This window comes from Chamaea fasciata, unplaced genomic scaffold (genome assembly GCF_029207755.1).
Source record: "Chamaea fasciata isolate MVZ Bird 193981 ecotype frontalis unplaced genomic scaffold, bChaFas1.0.hap1 SCAF_9, whole genome shotgun sequence".
NCBI lineage: Eukaryota > Metazoa > Chordata > Aves > Passeriformes > Sylviidae > Chamaea > Chamaea fasciata.
The window spans coordinates 7420499-7447620 of NW_027094094.1; the positions used below are offsets into that span (position 1 = coordinate 7420499).

General features: G+C 35.6%; 1 protein-coding gene across 4 annotated transcripts in view; it reads right to left on the bottom strand.

The window, feature by feature from the left end:
• The window catches only part of ATRNL1 (attractin like 1), a 433474-nt gene that overhangs the window by 231951 nt on the left and 174401 nt on the right, over positions 1-27122 (bottom strand). For all 4 annotated transcript variants that reach the window (XM_066190865.1, XM_066190863.1, XM_066190866.1 and 1 more), the window contains exons 22-24: positions 22339-22433; positions 21624-21702; positions 20281-20438 (exon numbers count right to left, since the gene is read on the bottom strand). In XM_066190865.1, the coding sequence (XP_066046962.1) occupies positions 20281-20438; positions 21624-21702; positions 22339-22433 (332 nt within the window). The remainder of the gene's footprint in view (positions 1-20280; positions 20439-21623; positions 21703-22338; positions 22434-27122) is intronic.

A 27122-nucleotide genomic window follows, 5' to 3' on the forward strand; every position in this document is an offset into this window, starting at 1 on the left:
AATAGGGACGGGGAAGGTATTAAATAAAATAGATTTAATATTATTGAACAACTTTATTTGAATACTGATGCAGTCCTTGTGAAAAATTAATTCAGGCTTACAGTTAAATCAGTTTTGTAACTACATGAAATCTGGTTTTGGTAAAAGAAGGGTTAGTAAATTCCTATTGCGCAAAACTGATGCTGCTTTGCAGCCAATTTTTATGGTCGTGTGATGAGGAAAAATAGTTTCAAATCTATACGTTTTAGTGTCATATGAATCTGATTTTTCTGGCCAACATGTCTCATACAAGGTCAGTAGATAAGCATTTCCTGAAAATGCCTCAAAATGTCCTATAAGCTTCATAAATCCATGTAGTTTAGTTCTTCCTAACTGAACAATCACCTATCTTTTTTCTTGAGAGAATAAAAGAACAATAATTCCATAAATCATTTTTTCTATTAACAGCACTCAACCCTTTATAAAAGATAATATACCTTCTGTAGCATCACAAAGCAAAAGTAAGGATTTCACATTTAAAGTGATTTGTGAGCAATCAACATGCAATATTCAGGCTACTCATCAGAGCCCCCAACCAGGGAAGAATTTGTTTCCACTGAGACATAAATATTAGTCAATGATGTGGGTTTGAAAACAAAATACATAGGACAGGAGGGAATTATCCTAAATTAACAGAAGATCTCTAACATTAAAGCTAGATTTTCTACAAAAGTCATACAATAATGCTTTTAAAAGCTGAGCTAAAAAGTTTGCATTACACATTTCCCAACTGAAAGTATTTCTACTCAAACTTAGAGAATATGATTTTAAAAACCCTTTAAAAGTGAAGGGGGAGAAAGAGGAAAAACCAGCATTCCAATGGTGCTCCAGCAGAAGCCAAAGCAGCAGATGCTGTGGATGCTGTACCTGGCACCTCCCTGCGGAGCAGCACTCTGACATGATGGGCACCACCCAGGACAGCAGCTGCTGAAAGGCAGCTTGGATTCCTGACAGAGAAAAGAGCTGAGAAACAGGAAATCATTTCCTTTTCTTGCCTATTTACAGTTTTGATTCAGGACAGGGAGGACATCACGATTATTCTTATCAGTGGAATAATAATTTTTAAATGTTCATGTTTAATGCCCTTAGCCTGTGTGAAAGGGGAACTCTCTAAAGAAAATGGCTGGAAGTGAGCCTATTGATGGGATGGGAAGAGAAAAAGGCTCAGTTGACAGCAGGAGAATAATAGGAAGTCTACTTTTTTTCCCTTGCGAAGATTATGGCATGTAACTTCAGATTAGAAAAAGTAGATATGTAACTACACACAGTATAATGATGCTTAAACCAGAACCATTACAAATATTCTGTTTGTACAGACAAGGGATTATTCAAAGGGAAACAAAATAATCAAAAAGGATGGTTTTTTTACACTAAACATCTACAACTGCTGCCCAAAAGATTAAAGAGACTTTTGTTTTGGAAGGCAAGATGACTGATGAAGACAGAAAATTCCTTTGTTCTTCCTGTTTCTGAATATTGGAATGCTTCACTGAGGGAATAAATGTGTGCATAAATACGGGACCACATTATTACAGAAATCTGGAATTAGAACATAGAATTATAAGTGCCTAAGCTTTGCTTTGAAAATTTCCTTGATGACTATGAGGTGCCAACAAATCACTCTGACTGCCTTGCAAGATGGAGCCCAATGATACCAATGTCTTACACCTCGAAACTCTGAAACTGAAACAAAAATAAAATTACAGCACTAATTAGGATTTAAAATCCTAATATAAATTTTTCTATTATACTACACTCAGTTATATAAAAATAATACTATCTCTAATTTTGATCTCAACAAATTTTGGGTCAGTTAAAGGCTCTTCACAAGGTATTTTATATGCATTTCATATCAGCTATCTTCGCAAAAAAAGGATGAAACAGAGCAACACTTTACACTGTTAGGCAGCAAAACTGTCAACATACATGAAAACCAAAATAGACAAGGACATAAGAAAAAGAACGTTCGGTTTGAAAGTCACATTTGGTAGAAACACAGCACTCTTATGCTTATCACACATTTTCCTCACAGCTGCATTTTTACTAATCCCAAACCTGAATTTCAGCAATGTTTAATAGCTGAAATTATTTTGACTTCTAAGATATTTCAATTATAAAAACTGCAATCAATAAAATGATAATACTTCTTATCAACTCTCACAAATTTTTTTCTACATATTTCCATGTCTTTCCTTTTCTTCCATTAGTTTTTCCAGGACAAGAGGAACCTCAGGGCATGAGTTGAAGGAGTCTCCACTCTAGTTGTCCTCTTGAAACCTCTTAGCTTCAACCTCAGAGAGCTTTTGTTTCTCTTTTGTGTTCTAGTGTGCAATTCTGAAACTCCTTCAACAACAACCTTATCTTCTCAGAGCACAGTAAAAGCCCAGTGAAGCAAAGATTTTCAAGGCATGATAAAACAGTTCAACACTGCTTTTGTTTATCCTGATGGACAGTTATTTCTGGTCAGAGGTTAATCAAATATTACCCCTTGCAGCAGCTGGATATTTGCCAGTTAACTCCCCAAAATGTCTGGTGCCTTTGAAAAGCACAAGGGCAGTTTTCCTTGAATTAAACACCCATTTTAAAATTTGCTGAAAAACATGTTAATTTCGTGCAAAGATGAAAGTTTTATTTAGTCATAAAACTAAATGTTTTATGCTGACTTGTATAATGTTTTGACTAATAACTAAAAAATTATTTACATATTGAGATTAAAATAGAGAAAAAAAAATCATAAAGGTAGGTTTGTATGTAAATTTTGCAGTGTGGCACTAAGTCCCCCAGTACAACCTGCCATGAATTCAGTGCCAGAGGACACGCAAACCCACCAAGCTCCCCAAAACTCGAGTGATGATTCTATGACTCAAATGAGGGTGGTCCCTTTGCACTTCCCCAGTGTATGTCTTCAGGCAAGGCAATCCCTTGAATTTTCTCTACTGTTTATAATAGCTGTAAAGAATCTATTCTTAACAGGATATGAAATAAAATTGAAGATAAATAATGGCTGATATCACAAAAGTCATTCAGAATACCCAGATGCCCCAACATCTTCCAAAAATCAGCACCCAAACATCCAGATGACTTAAAAATGCTACACAGTTACGATCCGTGACTTACAGAATCTAATAAATGGGAAACATATTTTTGAAGAAGGAGGTGGCAGGGCATTAGCAATTATTAACAAAAATATTGATTTGTTTGGAAAAAGATATGACTCTTGTCATAATTTCTTGATTAAATAACAACTTTGGGAATTTCCTTTAATCTGTGTGATAACAAAATGTCATTCATTTTGTGTCTGCAGATCAACCACCTATTACAGAAACATTAGTGTACTAATGTCCCCATTAAGCGGTCAAGAAAAAGATTCTCCTTAGCAATATTTTCAGACCAAAGAAATAACTTTGCTACTGAAAGTTCGAAACACTCAGTTATATTCTACCGCAAGTGGCACATTGAATATGAACGTTTATTTTATCTATGTGATTAAACCAAAAAAACGAAATTACAGTAAGCACTGATTAATTTCTAAAATATTTCACAGAGCTAAGACCGCAATATAATTACTCAAAACAAATTCAGTGATATCTCTAACCACTTCTGAATGCTGTTCTTCCATACTTTCTTTCTATTCCTAAAACAAAAGACAAAAACCCCCCACTAACTTTCAGAACAGAAGGTTGTAGCAATTTATCAATTCCCCGAGCAGCAGGGCAAAATAGTCAATTCAATTAAAGACCATGTACTAGACCAATTGTATTCTCCTTCCTTGTGGAGCAAAGGGCTCTAAGTGTCAACAAACTGGCAGTGAAAGAAGAGTCAATTGGTAAAAGACCAATTTCATTTGTTTTTAAACTGTTCACAGGAAACTTACAAAGCTGAAAATGGACCAGTTTAATCCTCCTTTTCTGAAGCCCATTAACTGCTTTGTAGTAATCACTGCTTCTATGAACCTTTTTTTTAAATTGTCAGTTATTGCTCCTTCATAACAACAACAGAGGTGATTGTAAACACTCCTCATCCCCACTATTGTTTTCCCTCCACAATTCTTCAGGATGGCTTGTAGCATACCTATGTGTCATATCACAAAAAGGATGATTTCAATTATTTAGTAAAATGTCACCAGTGGAGTCGCTTCATTTTTGTTGTTAGAAACTGTTCACATCAAAAAATGTTCACATCAAAAAGGAAAGAAAAAAATCACGGAGGACTGAAAAGAGAAAATTCTATCACAGAAAACATAACAAAAGCACATCAAGTAAAGCAGATTCCCCAAAGGAGAATCAAATCTGTCCAGAGAGGTGGTTGTATAATTCCTTTCTTAAAACATCTGGTTTCAGAGATTTTAGAAACTGCCTGTGCCACCTTTCCTTTTAGCTTGTCTAAACTAAGTCTCTCCCACTGATATTTAGTCCCGTTTGTTCTTCTTGCTCCCTTTCTCCATCTCCTTCCCCCAACATCATTCAAACAACCTGAGATGCAGTATCAGCCTTTTAAGCCTTCTGAACAAGTGAAGTCATTTCAGCATTGTCTCAAGTCATTTTTTTCTAAACCTCTTTTCAAAAGTAAACCTTTTTACTATCCTATGAACTCTCAAGTTGAAACCAGGAGGAGCTGAGCAGAGCAAAAGGACCGCTTTAGAATTTTCATTTAAAACACTGTTCTTCATGACAACTAATCCTGGTTTATGTCTTTGAATGTCTTATCATTTCATTCTCTTTGTTTCCTGAGTTCCTGTTGGAACTCTATTAATACAAGAGGTGTCAGCTTGGCAGTAGAATTTTTAAAGTATAATATTACTTAGTATGATCATTTAAATGACTTGCAATTGCTGTGTTGTAGGTTTAAAAAGCCTTTAGAAACCATAGCATTAGCATTGGATATAATTAATAACAATTGAATCCTTCCCTTTAGAAACCCTTGCAATGTTATTTCAATGATGTAGCATTTCCCATTAACTTCTTTCTGATAAAAAAACACAATTAACCTGAGCACACCTAATATCATATTGTTAGTAAATGTTCACTACTGCATCTTCCATAATTATCATATTAAACTAAAAAATCTACCAAAATGAAAAATCCCTTCTACCACAAATTGTTTCATTACACCACACTGACTGGGGTTAAACAAAGGTAATGTTTAAATATTTAACAAAAAAAAAAAAAAAAACCACAACAATACAGTTTAAAAAATATCAGCAAGAATTTAAGCAAAGATTATTTAAGAAAAATAAAAATTCACACACAAAGTATTTTGCACATAGTGAATGCAACTGCAGTAACTCAGTATATGTGCTAATGGAGACAGCATGTGAGTGGACCTGAACAGAAATTGTTGGTTCAACACAATGATATCATGCAACTTATCACTGTGAATGATAAACTATGCAAAAACATTCCACAAAGGAAACACCAGTTAATGATCTTATAGAATATTCGGAAACTCAGGATATAAATTCACATTGGTACTCCTATGACAAAGCATCTACACACTGCAATTTGGCACTCAGATTTCACTGGTTTCCTTAACTGATTAAATTCTATATACCAGAATATAATTCGAATTTGTCACCTCAAACAAAATCAGTTTATTATTTCAAGTGAAATTTTTATAAGATATTATTATTATTATTAGTAGTAGTAGTAGTAGTAGTAGTAGTAGTAGTAGTAGTAGTAGTAGTAGTAGTAGTACTAAAACAGAAATCCTGTCCCTTTTCCATCTGGCTACAACAGGTGTAGAATAAACAGCACTAAAGCAGCTTCCCCAAACCCCACCAGCCAAGCATAAAGAAAAATATAAATGGAATGTGAGGCATCTTAGTGGAGTAACCAAAATTGTAACAGCAACAATGGTACTGTGCAATATAATCTTCTAACTACAAAAGGATGTTTTGACAGACTAATAACTGTACCCTGCACTGCCATTCTACAGAAAGACTCAAGAGGAAGGTGAAGAGCCATTAGGGTGGCCGGGAGGGGAACAGGACACAAATCTTAAACACAAAGAACAGAGCTTGTTTAGTCGGCTAAAAGGCTGACAAGGAATAGGATTGCCATAAATACAATTTTGTATAAATAGAAAAAAGGGAATATACAGCAGGAAGAATGAAGAGCTACTGATGTCTTAGACAGTGGTTGCACAACAAGAAACATGTCTAAACAGAATGATTATATATGGAAATAAAGGAATTGTGAAACAAATTCAAGTTCAAATCATGAGGAAATCTGTTTTTTTAAAACAGACAGATGAGTTAGTTTATGAAAACATTTGCTTAAACAGTTTCAGGTTTAACATATCTCGATAATGGAAATGATTAGTGTCAGCTCTGAGCCTATATAGATAATATGTCAGAAAAACACTTAATTGTTCCATGTATATTTGCAAGACTTGAAGCTCAGCACATAAAGCTTATAGCCCTTCACTTTCTTTAAATTACTAATTACATCAGCAGTTAGTAAAAAGAAGTAAAACTTATTTTAATGAAAATATTAATAATGGAGTCAAGTCTTGGATAGAATAATAATTAATATGCATGAAAACCAAGGACTGAGAAGTTACTGTTTCCTTCCCTTTCATAAATTACTTTAAATACATAATTTTAGACATTGTTCAGGTCCAAATAATGACTACAGAAAATGAATCAAAGAGAAGCCAAAACAAGACCAAAAAAACCCAAAGTACTGTCAAAGGAACAGGGTGATTATTTCCACGTTCAAGATGTATTCAAGTATCCCTTATCTGTGTGAACTCTAAATAAAATTCAAAGCAAGTGGATGTGAGGAGATGAGTATCAGTCTTTACAATGAAACAAAGATCCAAACATATCAGATTAGTGTAATTTTCCCAGCTCCTCAGGATGCCTCTTCTAGTTAGAATGGAGAAGTGAATTGATTACTTTGCAAATAATACAGCTGCAATTGATTTTTCTTTCCCACCACTTGCCTTACCAACAGATGAATACAGCTAAAAAAGATTTTCAAAACAAATCAAGTTTTGCGGTTAATACCCACAGAATATAAATGAAGTGTTATTAGTTAAAAAAAAAAGACAAACCAACAAACCAACAACGTAATCACTTTACCAAAAAAGCACTATCAGCTTACAGTAGTTAATACAGGTATGATGTGAATTAAATAGCTTTTTGCCTTTTCTAAAGCCTAAAGTGAGGGCAAGAGAAAAGGAAAAATCTATTCTTGCTGGTGCACATGGGTCTTAACCACAAGAATGCTGATACATCTGTTGCTGAAGCCGCACCCAAGAGCTGACAAAAGCACTTCAGAATGTCACTGAATGTCTTCATTTTGGCATGGAGGCAGTGACACACTTACACCAGGCTCATGCTTAGGAGAGGAACAATAATGCATCCCCAGTGAGAAAGAGGAGCCAAAAAGTTTCTTTTAAACCTCTGAAAAAACATTTTATGAATACTTTCTCTGCTGACATCTCACCTCCTATGCTGCAAAGTCTAACAGTAACAATAAAAAAAAAGTGTATTTCTACCCTTATATTTCAGTTTGAATGCAGTTTTACACTCTTCTCTCCTTTTTATCCTTGCTGCTACTGAATAATAGTCATAGAGACTTTTAGGTTGGAAAACATCTCCAAGATAATTGAGTTGAACCATTAAGAGATGTACTCCATCCTTGCTCTTTCCAATCTCTAGTCTGGACACAAAGGCATGGTCAAATTTTCAATCCAGGAATGCATACTTAAGAAATCATGCCAAAAAGCAGGGGGGGTAAAGGAGACTCTCCAGGTGTCATTTAAGTAATATTTTTTCTTTATGAAGGCAGATACAAATATTTGGTTCAAAATGCCCAACAGCTGAATAAATATCAAAAGAAACTGTCTTGTATTTATATTACACAACTTACTATTTAAAACAATTACTTCAAATTTATAACTATTTTCATTATTTCTAAAGCATGCAGGTTGGAGGGACTCTCAGGAAGAATGCAGTGAATTGCACTGAATTCCTGGTATTGGTATTAACATCTTCTTCAAATTCATTGAACTCACATTTTACTATAAAGAGAAGTCATTAACTTTGAATGTTTTAAAGAGAGGGCGAAAAAAGGATGGGTGAGTTGCAGAGAAAATGGACTCAGAGTCTTCTCAGAGGTGCACAGAAAGAGGATTAAATACAATGGACAAAACCTCCAACTGATGCGGGAAAGAAAATGACTAGACAAGGTTTTGAGCAATCAGACCTTACTTTGAAGTTTGCCCTGATCTGAGCAGAGAGCTGGACCTGAGACCTTGAGAGGTTCATCTATAAACTGTTCTGTTTCCCAGAGTCAGAAATTCTGACATTTCCACTTAGAGATAACTAAAACAAAACTTTTATCCATGAAAATCAGTCATTTCTGCAAACCTCTCATATGTACACAGCAGCAAATTTCTCAGACCTTACCACTGAGAACAGAACAAAACCAAAATTACCTTCAATGAAAAAAATTTGAAGCCTGCACTAAGATGGTATTAGGAGACAAAGGAGTAATGATGATTCTACACACATACAAACAGCTTTTATTTCACTCATTTGAGAATATCTGACAGCTTGAATGGGTTTTCACTACCTGGCCTCATAGTTAATATGGCAATTTCAACAGGACTGCAATCTGTAATAATGTCAGTCTTGTGTATTTTTCTTGTCACTGTAAGGGATTATAATAAAACGAAAAGACAAGAAAGTAAAATGAGGACATCATGAAACAAAAACAAAAAAGGAAGGAAAGACACAAGACTCATCTTCCGCCGTTTTTTGTGAAGGATGTTAATGAAAAGCTAGCAATGAAAGATGAGAGCGATGAATAAAAATCATGTAAGATAAATAATAATGTAGTGCTAGAATAGAAAAATCTGTAGAGCATGTTGGTCTAAAAATTCATTTTATCACCTTTAAGAATACATGTGTTCCAAACAAGTATTCTACAACCAGCAGTCCTTAAACATTTTCACGGGAGATTGCTGCACTCCAATTCATGTCTACATCTCCTAACCCATTCCTAACACATCCACAGTATATGAGTAACAGAACTTAAAGTAATTCTGGATACTTTCCTGTTTCTACATGTAAAAAGATTGTATTAATCCTTCTGATAAAACCCCTACTTTGAGGAAATAGAATAAAAATTTAGCATACCACTTATTAAACTTTTAACTAATGTAAAATGTAATTACAAATAAGGATTCACATTTATACAAATGCCTTTATGCAAAGCACAGCAAGATCCTTAGATCTTAGTTTTCTAGTGCTATTTAAAGCTTCTGTCAATAACTTGCAATAAAACTAACAAAATATCATCATTAATATGTTTTTATTTGGCATGCTGAGGAAAGTGAAAATAATAGGTCACTTCCAAAGCCATGCGTATAGGAGGATAAGGGAAAGGTAAGAGTAGTAAAACTGGATTTGGTAGTATAAATGTGGAATGAAAGAATGAAGGTCATTTTCAAGGATGTTTTTCTGGACTTAGTGACATTAAAAAATATTTGGGGTTGTGGTAGATATTCATTAAATTCCCAGTGCTGTGAAGAAGAAGCTATGGTACTCCTGGGTGTATAGAGGAAAATACTGCATGCAGCAAAAAGGATGGATTGGAGTCACAAGAAGAAAGAGTAGGAACAATGGAGCTACGGCTTCTCTGCTTCCCTCAGCAGCACAGCATCCATAGGGGAGCTGCTGAAAACTCCCTTTTCCTGCCCCCTCAAGTACATCATTAACTCTGCATCCAAAACAGATCCAATCACACCTGGAGAAGCACAGCCAGTCCTGGCTCCCACAGCTCCCAAGGGATACGAAACATTGGAGGGTCCCGAGAAAAGCCAAAAAAAAAGGTGATAGAGTATATGGTATTTGCAACATCACATCCTTTATATGAGGAAGCTCTCCTTTCTAGCACAAAATTATGTTTCAAGAATAGCTCTTGGAAAGCTACACTTAGCATTAATCAAATATTTTTGATAGTGGCAATAACTGACCGTCAGAAGTATGTAGCAAAAGTCAAGTGCCCATCCCCTTTTTAAAAATATTTAGGCCAAGAGTGATTTTTTTTCCCCTTTTAGGATATGGTCTAGTTCAAACTGCAATTAATTTATGAAAGCCTATGCTTTAGTTTATGTCTCATTTCAAATTATATGACCAAAGCAGCCCCTTCTGGATTTATCATCTATGAGATGTAACACCTAGGTAGCAATGAAATCAAGTGCTTACATGAAAAAGTAATGACAAGTAACTAACGTACTTAAAGCCAGATTTTAAAAGAAGCAGATCACCTGCAAGCTCTCTACTCTCTTGCTCAATATGCTTATCTGGCTATCTGTGTCTGATAATTGCTTGTCCTATCTCCCTGAAGGCACAAAATACGTTTGTCTCGCATAGAACAAGTATTTTATGGGTTTTCTTTTGGCTTTCTTCAAAATACATTAAATTTGCTTCCTGATAATAAAGAATTCAAGAGATTTTTTAAATGGCATCATCATCACAATTAAAAGGTCCTCAAAGCATTGCACAATAAAACAATCAGCATTTCATAATAAAACCAAACATAATCACGACCCTATAACCCCTTTACACAGTCTGAAGAAGTGAGCATTCACACTAAAATCTAACAGAGAGAACAGCACCTCCCCAGAATTTGCCCAGCTATCAGCCAGGCTTGCAGGTCTGAGCTTGTCTTCTTGATAAACAAAGAGCTTGTGGCTCTACTTAATTTTGTGCTGCTCCTTCTGCATTTCTCAGGAAAAGCATTTTTCAACTATGACTTCTGTTTATGTTCACACTCGTTATCTCAGCTCAACCCATCCATGCATTAGTTAGTCCACGAGGAACCACAGAATGACTTTGGTTTTTAAATCCTGGAGTCTCACTGAGTAGTGTTTTCATTTTGTTATTTCATCACAGAAATTATTACACTGGCCAAATGGTTCAGAGATTAATATCAAACTTTTCAAAAATAAAATTATAGAAATAAAATATCACCACAAGAAAAATATCTTAAAGAACTCCTAAAGATCAATATATGGTAACTATTTTCCATTCTCAAGGATTGTTTCTAGCAGTAGATATTAAGTTCAACTCCTTGCATCTGTGACTGCAATAACTCTGATACAGTAAAGTGCCACCAAAAATACTGGTTCACTAAAACAACCATTCTTAAGTGTGAATGTCTGCTTAATCTAAGGTAGCACTCCTTGCACTAAGGATGCTGATGACTCCTGAGAATGCTCCTGCTCATAAGACAGTCTCAACTGTTGAAGCTTCAGTGCTTTCTGAAAACTGGGATTTAGGGAGCCCTGCAAACTCAGCTGTAAGCATTCCCACAGTTTTTAGCTGTTTTGCCACAGCCTGAGGAATTAAGCTTTGAAGCTTTAAGCAAAATCCCAGAACTGTATTTGCAGCCAGTGTTGCCAAGGCTACCTAGCACTGGAAAGTTCTTCCTCCAGGATCACTGGCTCAGGGAGAGTTCACCATCGCCTTGCTGGTTCAGTGCTCAGAGCTCAGATTTAGCCCCCAGTTCACGGCACAAGAGTCCAAATGCTGTTGTTGCAGGAGAATCCCATGATGTACATGAGCACCTGGAGCCAGAGGAGCCTGGGAGACACAAGAGCTGCTCCTCCTAAACCTGAAACTCCTGTCCACGTCAAGACCACCCTGATGTTGGTGAGGTTCATCATCATCATCACTGCTCAGCAGATGTGGGACCCTCAAGAAGTCTTCCTCACAAATTCCCTACACTGAAGTTTTTAAACTGATTTCAGGCCACTGACATTTTGTTTACTAAGAAATGTTGGAAAACACGGATTTGGCAGAAATCCAAATTTAAACAAAGATATAAGGGACAGAAATCCTGTATATCGCCCACATTTTTCTATAAAATCCTGATCACAGAGAGCAACTAAGGTTGTATTAATCCTTCTGACAAAGGAGTTTCTGACAGTCATGATAAATAGTTTGAAAATATCTATTCTTTCCCAGCAGCTTCCTATTTCCATTCTGATCCCCTATGAGCAAAACATTTATTTCAAATAATTCTGAAGCCACTGTGTATGACCTTTATAGGCTTCTGCAGTTCAACAAGGCATAGATGTTTTCTTCAGGGAGAATCTTAATATTTCAAAGTTTTTTCCTTGTTATTGAAGAAAAGGTTTCTATGCCCCACCATACATTCCCACCCCAATTCCCAAGATGAATAATTGATTTATTTTTCTATAGCTAATCAAAAGTCCTGAAAAGATATAAGCTATCTGGAAGCAAATTTTTTTTATTGAGTTCAGAATTTTCTAACTAAAATTTACTTCAGTGAGTATATAAGAGAAATGGAGATTACAGAGAGAAAAACATCAATATCTACTTGCTAATCATCATAGGGAGATAATTTTTATTAGCAAATACCATATCTATGCATCTCTATTGTATTATACAACCATCAGTAGATGATGCCTTGGTCTGCCTGGAAAAGAAAGCCCTGCACAAGCAGCACATCAGTTACACGAGTTCTTATCTCAGACTTTCAAATTATACACCAATTAAAACTATGCATCACTGAGGACTAATTATCTCTTAATTACGTATTTTGGTTCCCTTAAATCATCAGCTGAACTATTAACAGGGCTTCTGCTTTCTTAGAAATACATCAACAATGTTAAATATTTACAGATATTCTGGTGACTCACATTTAGCCTTTTCTAAGGTGATTGGAAAAAGAAAGGTACCAGGAAGAATAACGAATAGAATATTTACATCTATTGGAGTGTTGTGGAAGTTGGCATGATATGGTTGGCAACCTTGTTCTAGTATATTTTAAGACAAATGTTAACTGTTTTAGCATTATTAAAAGTAAAAAAGGTATAATCTAATAATCAGGAAACACTTCCTCATTTTAGCAATATTTTAGGATTCATGGCAAGCATTTTGGAAAAGGCCGCATTGGATTTGGGCACATCAAGGCTTTGGGGGAATATTATACAGCATTGGGATTTATTCTCCATACAATTGACCTTACAATTCCAAGAAAATAAATTATAGATATTATACATAGTCCATTTTTCTAGGCAAGAACCAGTAGGTTTCTGGTAATATATTTGATTGCCTAAGAAAGAAAAAAGGAACCATAATTACTGTGGCAGTCTCCATTTGGGTAGTAATTTCCAAGGACTTTCTAAAATGCAGTAATTGTACATGTAACAGACACACCTGTAATAATGTAACTATGACTGAGAATTTTAACAATGGTATTCAATGTGTTGAAAAACAGAATTGAGTTTAGCCATAGATACTAGCAATGAAGCTAGTAAATGAAACTTTACCTTCATGCTGCTGTCCTGCATTCAATTTTAAAATAATTTTCAATTTCTACACTTAGAGTAGTTGTTTGGGGTTTTTTTCTAAAAATAACTACAGAGCAAAAAGTCCATTTAACACATTTTAATCATATATAAAAAAACAATACTGTGGAAGATACAGAAAAGTCTGAATTTCCAGACTTTTTGCTGTCTAACAACCTTAATGCCCTGAGCAGAAAGATGATTAGATGAGCCACTTTGACAGAATATTGAAGGACAAATGTATCACGAGCAGCCTTGTGATCTGTTATGGAGATCCCTGCTTCTTAAGACATACATTCTTTCATCTTAATTCCCTGTATGATTTAACGCCTATATTCAATGCATAAAAGCTGACAAAATACTAAACACTATAACACAATCTTCCTTCAAAATCTCTTCCAAAACACTGTAGTTTATTAAATCTCTTGTTATTTGGATCACTTCCTTCTTACATTCAGATGTGAACTTGCATTTGTACTTCCTCAGTCTCATATTCCCATCCCTCCTGCCTTTGGCACTGCAATTTCTCTTCCTTCAGAGTCCAGGATTGATACAACCTGATGCATAATGTGAGCACATTCAACACAACTTTTACATCCTGCTTTGTTGAGGATAATTTTTACAGCAAAGGGGAGCACGAGAGAAAATGGCCTCAAGTTGAAAGTGGGGATGTTCAGATTGGATATTAACAGAAATGTCTTCACAGAAGCATTGGCACAGGCTGTCCAGGGCAATGGTGGAGTCATCATCCCTGGAGGCATTTAAAAGATGTATAGATGTGGCAGTTGGGGACATGGTTTAGCGTCGGACTTGGCAGTGTAAGGTGAAAGGTTGGACCAAATGATCTTAGGGGCCTATTCCAACCAGAGTGATTCTATGTTTCTCTGTTAACGATGATGATGAGGATGATGATGATGATGATCAATCCTGACTTTTCATAATGATCAAAGTCATCATCCCTACTGAAAACTGAAACGACACATATATGTCCATTTTAGGCTATACCTCAGTCATCTATAAACAAATCCACCCTGTACTGCAGGTTGCCTTCTACTCCTGTTATTTTTTCTGTTCTGACAGAATTTCCTGCTCCTTGCAGAATTGTCACTAGATGTTCGTTCAATGGATTTCCCAGGTTTTTGTTCTTGGTGTACTTTCAAGCCTATTTTAAACAGGGATTTTACATTTACTGTAAGAAAACATCAAAATTGTTTTGGAAGTCAATGCATCCACTTCATCATCAATACCTGTTCAGTGTTTCGGGAATTATAGTGTCTCCATACATTGCTATATGCAGTTACTCAGCAGCCTCTATGAAAACCATTAAGGCACTTAGAAATTGAATTGTTCACCATAAATCACAGGGATTAAATTTAGGCATGCGATCACTGGTGGCACAGCTACAAACACAGCTACATGTGGATAAATACACATTTTCCAAGCAAAGGGTCCACAATCATGACCTTAGCAAAATTCAGAAAGGCTTTAAAACCCAAAAAGATGCGATCTTTATTTGTTAATTCAGTTATTAGGGTTGTGATATTGTTGTAACTTCTAATGGCAGTGACTGATAAGTTTTACTTCTCGGAGCTTTTACAACATGTCAGTCACTCATGAATGTAAAAAATTCAAATGAAGTCCAAAACAAAAGCAAAAAGGCTGAAATAAATTATACTACACGGTAAATTTTATTGCAAGGGTAGATATGCTTCTTGATTTACATTACACTCCTCCTTTAGTTGCTACATGCAGGATATTAACAGGGGAAAAAAATCAATTCTGAAACAGGAGCCAGTAAATTGAAAGAACACTAGTTTCAGCTTTAAAAAAAAAGTCATTTGAAGATTTATATATGAAGTATTTTGATTATTTGTTGTGCTACACACAAATAAGATGTAAATCTTCACCATAATTCATTATTCTGTTCTGGTATACAAACCAATACAGGGTGTCAAAGACAGTTTTAGTCGGAAACCACAGTGCAGAAAAAACCAAAACTCCAAGTAGGCTTGCTTAAAAATATTAAACTTTTTCAAATACATCAGGGTATTCTACATGTACACCAACATCCTGTCTAACTTCACTGCAACAGTAATTATTTTATGCTGTGGAAACATGCTAGTTTAACTATGCTGTGTTCAAAAATGTATAACAAGATTTTTTTTTTCATTAAACACAAACCTAATTTTGCCAGACAGTGCTTTGCTGCTGAGGCTGAACCTTACAATTTAAACTGACCCTCCCAATTAAAACTCAGACACTTGTGAATCTTTCATTTACACTTCAGGGAAGAAAGGAAATAACTAGTAGAACAGTTATTATTATCTCCAGATTCAGCTTTAGAATTGGTAGAAAATTTTGCCGCTCAGGCACAAGCTGAGATCAGATATACAAGTTGGACAGTTATAAAGAGAACTAGGTGCCAGAATGCAGCTGATCCTGAAGTAGGAATGTTACTGCTGTCCTTAGGGACAGAGATCAGACAAATATCCAGGACAGCATTTTAAGGGTATTTGCTTTTTCATAAGCTGCCACTGCTTTCCAGAATATGGGAGCAAATTATGGGAAAAAAAGAAAATACATCTGTTTCCAGCTTAAATGACAAAAATCCCTTGCCATAAAATTAGTTCCCTGAGACTGAAGAACATGTTGTGACTGCTGTTATTAATATTTGCATAGCTGTCAGAAGCCCAAGCTTTATGACTGCTTACTACTTCAGGGACCATTGACCACTATTTGAGGCGCTGGCTACAGTCTGAGTTACTGCTTTTCAATAAATGTTACAGCCTTCAAATTCCATTACCAGTGGAGGCTGAATTACACTGACTCTCAAAATAAAATAAAAATGAGCAGAAAGAAGTTATGAGGCTTTGTCACATATTCTGTTCAGAAATCTAGCCTATTTTAAGGCAAGAGCATTTTCTCATGGAGTCTGTTTAACTGATATATGACACAATACACCTAAAGGTTTGGGACTGTCAAAGAGAGTCAAACATTAAGTGTGGGTGATAAATCACATCCTCTTACTTGAGACACTTCTGTTTACACCTGTGACAAAGATAATTTATACAGATTTCCTCTGAAAAGATGCATAAACTACTGTTGCTTATGAAAGTTTGGCAAGTTAAGCTTAAGGGCCTTAATCCATCCTTACTCATCAGCAGGTCTGAATTACAGGAAATGGAGAAAAGGTGTGCCATAAACTGTTACAGTAATTCAGCAGGGAAATATCCAACATTTGTGTGCCAGAGTATAACTATTACATACTTCTGAGGAAAAACTGGCACCTGCTTGTTTTACAGCCAGGTCAATAGACAATAGATTTATTTGTGGAAACAGCTCTAAGGTGAAGATGTCCCACAACAGCACCTTTCTAATGACCCCTTATGCAACTATGTCACATTTCTGCTTCCCTCCTCAAGGAAGAAGAGATTTTACAGCTAAATAAGATGCCTTTAGCATCAGGAAATTTAAAGTGTTTTCCCCTGAAGGCGGCTGAGATCACCTGGCTCTGGGCCCATGGACAACAGGGTGCTGCTGATGGGAACCTGCAGTACATTTCAATAAAGAGAGCAGCAGTACAGCTGAAAGAAACTGGACATTTCCTACATAGTTTCTATGTTTGGCAAGTAATTCTCTGCTATCCAGCGCTGAAGAATTTGTATTCTGAGGTGATTAGGATCACCAGTGACAACAATAAAATGGGTCACTGCCTATCACAGACCAGTACACCCTAAAGAGCTGTTTTTATTGACACCAATCACCACATATCCTTTTTTCAAGCCAGGAAATCATATTTCTTTAGAAGATATTTTGTTTTAGAACCACCAGGGATTTATTAACGTTTTGGGAAAAAAATGCAAGCTTGCTGAATAGGTAACATGAATAATAAAACTACCTGAAGGAAGCAGCTGTGAGCCGTTGATCCCAATAAACAATCACCTGCTGGGACGGACAGTTTTTCCTTATAGTCATGAAAATCTTGGAGATAAATAAATGCAAAACCAGAGATAATACAGGTGACTTTAACAGAAAGTGAACCTAAATGTCTTTTAAAATGAGGAGGACTGTTTCTTTTCCTACAGAAAAAGAAAAGAGCAGTAACTCTAACACCCAAATCCTCCCAATGAAATCTTAGCTCCAGTGCCAGCATAACAGGAGGCACAAGAGCAGAGCGCTGAAATGCATACCAATAACCATTGGTGATAACATCAATAACACAACTTCAAATACCAGTTTAAAAGGAAGTAAGGTCACTAGTTCTGCCTCCTTAGGAACTCATGTTTTGTATAATATATTCCTGACAAGTTGTGATGAATAATGGAAATACAGGAGGACTGGTACTCAGACTGTACTTGAAAAGGGCTCAGTGTGTCGGAGTTAATTAGTCCTCTGCAAAAGCATTGTGTAAAAGGCATGTGCCAAATTTCATTTTGCTACCTTACTTATTAAATGAACAGAATACCCCTCAAGGAAGCCAGAATAATTTCCTTAGGTCTAACAGGATTAAATAGAGCCTTCAGAACTGAGTTAACACAAAATACCAGTTCTTTTCCCAGCATGGTATGATCAGTGCAGTGTGGCCATTTCAGTGAAAAGGCCTGCAGTGCAAATAGACAAATATCAACCACTTTTGCCTATTATGAAGGTGAAATCTGGTATAATAAGTTATGAAGATGTGGAAAATCATAAGTATTAGACCTGATTTAGTACTGGCCTTGGAAACTTTAGCCTCTGGATTGGAATGAACCATGACTTCCTTCTCTTAACCCTAACGAACAGGAGGTTTCATATACTTTTAAAGTATATGCAGAATACCACAGGCAGAATTATAAAGTTAGCATATAAAACAAAACTTGTTTTCTCTGAAAAGCTCCCTGCTCCATTTATCATTTGAAGATGTTATCTAATGCTAGAGCACCAAAACCAAGAAACATACAGGAGTAATGTAAACTTCAGGTATTTTCTTGGAAAAGAAGAAATTACAGTATAAAAAGGCGGAGAGCTAAATAATAATCTTGTTCATTTAGGAAGGCAAATACAAAGGAGAAAATTAAAATCTTAAAACAATTTACCCAACTGGACCTTAGCTTTCTTTTTTCGTGCATAAAACGGAGTAACTTAATTTCTAGATGGAATAAGACTTTTATGAAAAATTAGCAGGACAGGAAAGGAATGCAATAGTCAAGCACCACCACTTCTGAGGCAGAACTGTCTAGACTGATAAATTTCAGTGTGCCTCAAAAAGAAATAAAAAAAAAATCTGTGTAATCATGGAAGACAATGAAATCCTGATTTAAAAAAAAAATAGGAAGGATGATCAGGGATTCCTTTCATGAGGGTGTTAGGCTGCAGTGGAAACAGCACAAGAAAGAGCAGAGATCTGCCAACATCTGACACAGAGCTGCACGTCTCAGGAATGCATCACCTTAATAATGTTTGTCTTACAATGGTGATACAGCCACCTTGCAGTCGCAAAGGTGAGAGTGTAATGCATTTACAGCTGAAATTGCTCCATGGATTTGTTTAAGAAGCCTGTTTGGCAGCTGAAGTTGCTCTATCCTTAGGAAGGGGGAGTGAGTGTAAAAAACACCCCTAATATGAAGAGGAAAAGCAAGCAGTTAGTCTTCAGATTTTGTTTGGATTTTTAAATAAACTAGTACATTCATGAATGTTAGCAAGCTGCATAAATTCATCCTTTGACATTGTTCGCACATTTTTACTGTCGCTGTTCAGGTATGATGAAGGCAACTCTAGCTTTACTTAACACAACGAAAACATTTCTCTGACAGTTTACTCAGAAGATGACTGCTTTAATCAAGGACACGTTATCACACGTATATATAGTAACATACTTTTGTATTTATCTTTATATATATATATTTATATATATATAGAGAGAGAGAGACAGAGATAAAGTTAGGTTCTGTATTTTAGAAAAATATGGAAGGTTTTTCCCACTAAAATGGAAATTTTGTAGGATATTTGTAATTATGGTAATTATGGGTAATTGCAAAGTATTTTGAGCTTGTACTTGTTTCTGGAGTAAATCACCTGGAATTATAAAATTTTATTATCATTTTATCAATTTAAGACAATTTAATACTGAATTGTATAAGGGAGTTACAGTCAAAGGCTGTTTATCCACATAAGAATCTCCTTCATTGATGCAGGGGACACTGTGTTCACAAGTGCAGCCATAGTAATTATAAGTAAAAATATTGCTGGAACTTCACAGGTCAGGGAGCAATCATGATTGCATTGATTTTTTTGAGTGTGCTACTGTACAGTATCTCAGTACTCCAGAAAATACTGAATGAAATTGATTCCAATGAAGTCAAAGAAGAATATAAATTCTAATAAACTATAGTTAATCTTAACTGAAGTCTGTGGTATTGCAATCTGATACAGTCACTCAACATTTAAAAAAATCAGAAGCTCCCAAAGCCAATCATTAACAGAGGATTACATTCAAATATCCAGGTGCATACAGATTTGTATACCACTTTCTGTGCTTAAATCTAAATGCTGTAATTACATTACAGATAAACACATAGGTTCAACAATTTAAATTCAGATTTTTAAATCGACAGCCTGAAGTCTGACTCACAACTAAAAGCTAAAGCACAGAGTCATGGAATGGCTTGGACTGGAAGGGACCTTAAAGATCACCTCATTTCAACTCCCCTGCCATGGGCAGCACCACCTCCCACCAGGCCATGCTGCTCAAAGCCCCATCCTTCCCAGCCTTGAAATCATACTATGATTGCCATCATAATATAATTATTATACACAGAAAGTACAGCATGCAAATAACTCCATTTCTATACCTTCTGTATGAGTGAAATCATAAAATTCAATGTAAAGGTGAAATAAAAACACCTCTAAAAGCACAAAGCAGTCACTAACCTGTATTTTGATTGGCCAGGAGAAATTGCTGACATAGACATAGAAAGTGATGTTTGGGTTGCTTCGAAAGTTAAATTTTTCACAGGAAAAGCTGTCTCTGTATTCCTTAATATTAACCTTGGAAACAACAGGAATCTCTTCTCCAGATATCGTTCCAGCTAAAAAGTTTTAAAAGCTCAGGTGTAAATATACATATTTGAGAAAAGTATTAATCATCATTAAAGATGCCAAAGTAAATTTGCATAAAAAACATGAATCCTTAATTGCTTTTGGTGTCTTCCCTCTAAAACAACCCCTTATTATAGTTTACATGGAACATTAGGTATATTTGATACACATACAGAGAATTCACAGAAGTTTTTACTTTGGTTTCAACAAATTATGTACAAATTGGAAACACGACAGAAGTAACACGAATTCTACAAGATAGCTATTATGGTCAGCTTAACAGGTAATGTGCTTCCATCCATAATTTATGTTTCATTTCAATAAACATCTCAATAAAACCTGAGAGGGAATTTGTCTACATCTTACATTTTTGCTGTCAAGTTTTAATTGTTCATGAAAGTGTTAATAACATAACTAGTAATTAACATTTATTAGTTTTTTGCAAATAAATGAGTGACTGAGCTAAGTTAAAATAAAGGAATAAATAGGGTTTAGTAACTATGGTATGGTAAAGCACTCCAGAAATGCATTTATAAAGAAATTCATGAGTTTAAGAGAAACTCTGAACCTTCTTTAAAATGATTTTTTTAATGATTTCATTTTAAGCATCATGCCTCTCCTTGGATGTGTTTTCAGAAAGTCAATAGAACCAATTCAGAAAAACTCTCTAAATTAAAACAAAGAAGAGTAATGGGGTTCAAAGTTAGAGAAAAAATAGATAAGCAGCTCCTTTTATCAGCATACACAGAAGAACTTTATTGTTTGATATCAATGTAAAGGTTAATAATTAAATTTTTAGCTTGAACACTGAAACAAAGAAATAAAATCTCAGTCTCTGCAGTAGTTAAGGAAGCAATTTATCTTAATTAAAATCACAGCATTTCATAACACTGTCATTTCAAAAACTTAAATATGCTACAAGCTTTTCCTACCAAAGTAATTTTAATTGAATAGGAGAGAAAGTCAACATATTAATGAAGCTTTATTCAGATTGCAAATTATCATCTGAGGTTTAAATAATATAATTAATATCGGCATAATGATAATGGCAAAAGAACACATTTGGCAAAGTTTTATTATCAAAATTAGCAACAAAGAGACAATCAGGTTAAAATAGCTCATAGGATCATGAAATCGTTTGGGGAAAATCTCATCATAGCAAAATTCATTCTCACCTGTAGAACCAATAGACCACGTAATATTGAGGTTAAAGTTATTTGATGCATTAATTGATATATCCAAATTTTTATTTGACTAGGGGAAAAAAAAGAAAAAGGAAAGTTAACAAAACATATCAGAATGTATTGCATGTAACTCTATTGCACGTAACTGAATACAGCCTTTTAATCATCTTCCAGTTTTCATTTTAAACATAAATAGAAATGGTAATGGTTCACTGCCAAAGGCAATTCTCTCTTTTGCTTTGTTAAGAACAGTGTGCAATTTAACATATACCTACACCAGTAACACTTGTAGATTGTCCTAAGTATAAGAAACTAATTGTCTTTATAAAATTAAAGGAAAAAACATATGGTAAATGCCTACATTCCAACCACAAGCCAAAAATTACTTTCCTCACCTAAAAATGTTTTCTCAGCAGTGGGGTACACCCCTTCAATTCATCTCAGGAAGATACTAAAACTTGTTATTCATGGGAGCAACAATAAAATAAACCAACTGATAATTATTCAGTATGTTAAGCTGAAGTACATCTACCATTTAGAAAGGGCTCTCAAAGAAAGCACTGGACTAGCTTTGCAGCCCTCAAAAAATGTGAACCATCTCTAAAACCTTATAGGCACTTTGAAAACCTTTAATCAATGCCAAATATAATGAAAATCTTAATTCTGAGTCTCTAAAACTTAACTAAAATTATTAACATTTTCTTACCTGTTCTGGATTTGCTATAAAGTTTATGGCAGTGTGATGACGATCATCCTCTTGTAACAAGCTGAAGGTAAACTGATAATCAATCAAAAGGCTGTCTGTGGGCAAAACAAAAAATTTAAAATGTTAAAATAAAGTGTATACATATTAGTCCTATATTATGCAAATACTTAGAAGTTTACCATTCACATTGATTTTAAAAGCCATGGAGAAATCTACCAGTCAGAATTGCTAACATGCATTTCACTGTTGAAGTGTTTGCATTATAAAATCTTGAAACGATTTAAATAAACCAAAAAAATAAAATTAAGAAAAAGTAAGTTAAGAAACACATTATATCATGCAGTCAGAGCAGCGATTAGACATAACCTGAAATAGCCATTCTTTGTGAAATAATTATTCCAAAATATAGTATTAAGTGTTGTTAGAGCATTAGCACTTTCCTAATTTCACTCCGAAATAATTACTCAATTACTAGGTTTAAAAAACCTGGAAAAAAGTTGCATCTGCACTAAAATAAATAGTATGAAGGTTTATTTATTGTAGTAAATAAGACTGTTAATAACTACACGGCACAATGGAACTTGGAAGAGAAATTATGTGACCATCAAGTGTTTCCTTTCTAAACTTTAAGACAGAATTTTAAGACATTTTGTTAAGTGGCAAGAGATATAAATTTTTCATTTCATCAGGGAAACAAGGGGTTGTTTAGTATTGCTCAAAAATATATATATTTTACTCCCCATTGGCTTTTGTTCTACGCATTTTTCTTTCACCCTCTGAATGGAACAGAGCCTGCCAGGCAGCTCCCGTCACTGCTCACTAACAATCTGCTGGGTTGGCAGAGGCACAGAAGAAAGAAACAGACACCTCCAGATGATCCAACCCATGCCTGGCCCTTCCTGGAAGGAGCAGAAAATGACTGGGATAAGTCAAAGGACATAAGTCTTGTGCTATCCTGGTGTGTCCCCAAAGCCAGAGGAATGAGATTAACCCTTACTTGGGTCATAGCTCAAGGAATGACTGAAAAGGAACTTTTCTGCAGGGGAAGGGGAAGAAGCAGACCTGTCAGGATGAAGCAGGTTTCCAGGAACTCCAAAATGTAAGGAAAAAAATAAAAGGCCACCAGGAATTACTGTTGTTGCAATTTATAGAAGGAGCCATCTAGAATCCCAGCAGGAAATGTTCAGTGCAGAAAGTTAAGAATCAAGCAGAGCCCTCAGAGATGTAAATCGTGATAGCAGATAAATAATCCCTATGCGACACAGTTGTGACCCAGAGATGGGTGTGGTGGATACATCTTGAGTGCTCTGTTACACGGGCAGGTATCTTCATATCCAACAGAATAAATCTTCTGAATCTTTTACCATTACAGGCATCAAAAGCTTCTATTTTTCCCCCTCTCACATGAAATAAGGAGGTGATTTACAAGAATACATGATTCTGATTGTTATTTTATGCATGTTAAAATATGGCAAGTCATCTCTGGTGCTACAACCTGGTGAATACTTGTAAGGCATAATTTTGATCCCTGGCCTGCTGACATTCTGCTGGTCACCAAGATCACACAAACTGTGTTACAAATAAAAAATATGTGATCATAAAAACACAATCAGTAAAGACAAAGAGAGTGAAAGATTAAGTCAAAGCAGAAGAAAAGCTGTGTCAGCCTTTTGTTGGATTTAATAGTTTGTTTAGTGCTGACAATCACCTTTTCTGCTGCAACACATCATCTGAAAAAATACACTCTGTTGTATCCTATGGGAAGGCTGATATAGATAAAAAAGCCCACTATATTGTCTTAATAGTTAAAGAAAATTGTTTTGGTTTGGTTTTGTTTGGGTTTTTTTAATATTTTTTTTTCTTTAATAGGGACTGTGGAAGGAAAAGTAGAAAATAAAGGTTCATAGAATCATAGAATTTCCTGAGTGTGAAAGAACCCACAAAGGAGTTACATCAAGGGAATTACCATGACATCCAAAGGTGAGAAGTTCACTTTCTCTATTATTAGCCACAACAGTTTCATTATTCAAATAAGACTAAGCTGATCTACATGTCTTGGCTAACAAGTTTTGACCAGATTTCTGCATGTTTATGAAGTCAAAAAATGAATAAATATGAAATTTAAATGCCCCATTTATTTATTAATCCTAGTCCACATTTCTATAGTTATGTAAATCTAATTAATAAATCTCACTGACTCTATTGTGCCACATCTCTGTGCTTAACAATCAGATGACCAGAGTACCAGAACAAATTTAAAGGTAACAGGACAGGAAAAAATGGCAAGTAAAGATTGACCCCTATTAAATGGATTAATAAACCCTTTCGTAATCATGAGTAGAAAGGTAAAAAGGTTGGGAGTAAAGTATGGATATGCTCAATCTCCTGATCTAGTCAACTTGGAGCTCCTCAAAATACAAAAATGACTGCTTCAGTATGAATCTTTGCAAACAGAATTATTGAAAAGGTGTGGTAGACCAGCACCACAGAAAGCGCTCCTACAGAAATTCTGGCTACAGCAAGGGCTGCAAGATCCAAGAAGCAGCATTGACAAGCCTGGACAAGATACCATTGATGTGCTCATCAGATATGGAAAATTATCACCTAAATATGTCACAGGCTTCTTCTAAGCCCAGACTGTGTCCTCAGAGATGCAGAGTTTCAGCCAAAAAACCAGCAGTGGTATACAGATAAAATCCCATCATAAATAACATTGGGAATAGACATGGGACTCTTGTCTCCCAGTCATGTATGAACAGCTCTTCTGCATACAAGTTTTTAAAAAATATCAAAGTAATTTACCTTTAAAACAATATGACTTTTTTTTCTCCCCCCTTGGGGTTTGGTGGTGGTGGTGCTGTTGTTTAGTTTCTTGTTCTTGGGTTTTTAAATTTATGTTTTACTTGTTAAAAGGCAACAAAGTATGAACTGATTTTTCAAGGAATGCATGAAAAGTCCTTACACTTATAAAAGAAGTTAAACTACACAGTTCTTCATAAATTTGCCGTCTGTAACAAATTAGAAAATTAACTCTACTTTTTCTTATTTCATTCTTACACACAATACTGTTGACAGTAAATTGCGAAAAACAGGAAGAGTTAGTTATGTGTAGAGCCTTTTGTACCCAAGATATCCTGAAGGTTTTGTTGTGTTATTAATTACTCCATTATTTAATGGTTGATCAATTTGATACTTCATTAATAGCAGAAAGTTCAGTACGAAATCCCACACATTATCTCCTCTGTAGCACTCAAAAGCCTTGAACAACACAGCTTCAAGAGCAGCTCTGAGAGCCAACACAAGAACTCGCCTTGGGATTCTTCAGAGCTGCCAAAGGATTACTAAATCACACCAAGACAGTCCTACAAACTGAGGGGTGAGGATCTTCTCTCGACTGTTCAGGAGCAGCACATTTCTCAGCACTAACACAAATTACAGTCTTTAATTCCACAGAGACCTGCCACAGCACAAATCATTGAATCCCTACCATGGACACAGCCTGGGTGCTGTAAAGCAGAAACACTTATCTCTTCAGAGACAATTCTAATTCAGGGAGGGCACCTAAGGTGTGCATGATCTGAATGAAGCAGACAGCAGTGCCTAAGTGCAGTTAGGTAATTCAACAGCACAAATGAACTCAGGTGCAAATGAAAGAACTGACACTGAGCAAACATTCCTTCCCATCTTTCTGAGGACTGCGGAAGTTTGCTGAAGAAATTCCATAGGTTGGAGGAAAGGTTCACAGAACTTCAAGGAAGATTTGTCTGGAGCTATTCTTAAGGTGAAGATTCCAGATCTCTGAAAGTCTCTAAAGTAAGATTTTATTCGAATATAAATTAATAGAACTAATTTAAGAAGAAATTCAGAGTAGAAATTAAAAGGGATGGTAAAGAGGACTCTTCCCATTGCACCCTGCTGCTGTCTCACTATCCTTCCTCACTCTCTCCATCTTTACATTCTGTAACTTAGGAGCCTCTTCCCCCACATGTATTCAGCAGCTCCCAGGGAAAATATCAACTCCCTCTCCTCCACAAAGCTCCCCCTTCTGCCGACTGAAGCAGGCAGAACAGCTTTCCTTCCTACTGCCAAACCTCTTCCTGAACATAATATTTGCCAATGCATCATAAGTGCACATAAACTAAGCAGTTACACAGTACATCACACAATATTTCCCAATTCATAGTGCCATTCAAACTAGAGAGCTTAGCCTCAAAAGCAGTACAAAATTTAAACTAAAAGTCAGTTCTAAGACTATGTTCTGAATAGCTAAATGTGTAAGTAGCCAAATATATAATAACTAAATGTAGAAATAGCTATTTAAAGTACATTCGGTATATCCTGTTGATATATACTGTTGTGTGTATTTACAATCGGGAATTTGGAGAAGCCTAAGGTTCTACTCCATGTGGGTTTGTTTCTACTTCAAACCTTTAGGAAGGCACCATAAGTAATTTTACCCTTTACATAACCAAATGAGACTTTCCTGTTTCTGTTTACCAAGACAGAGACAACAAATCTACTCAAGCAGGTGACTCAAGCAGCAGCCAGACAGAATTTAAAGACCCACATTCTAGTCTTTAATCTATAAATTCCCTGAGCTTTGGTGTCTAAATTTCCGTGGGAAAAGTTTGTGAGAACATAGAAACCTCTCCAGAAACTCAGAGCCCCCAGCTCACATCCTAATTCTCCAACACACAGCACAGTATTTGGAATCCACAAGCTGGGTATTTTTGAGCCAGGAGTCAGCCCAGAAAAGTCTAATCTCTGTTCCCAGGAATTTTGTT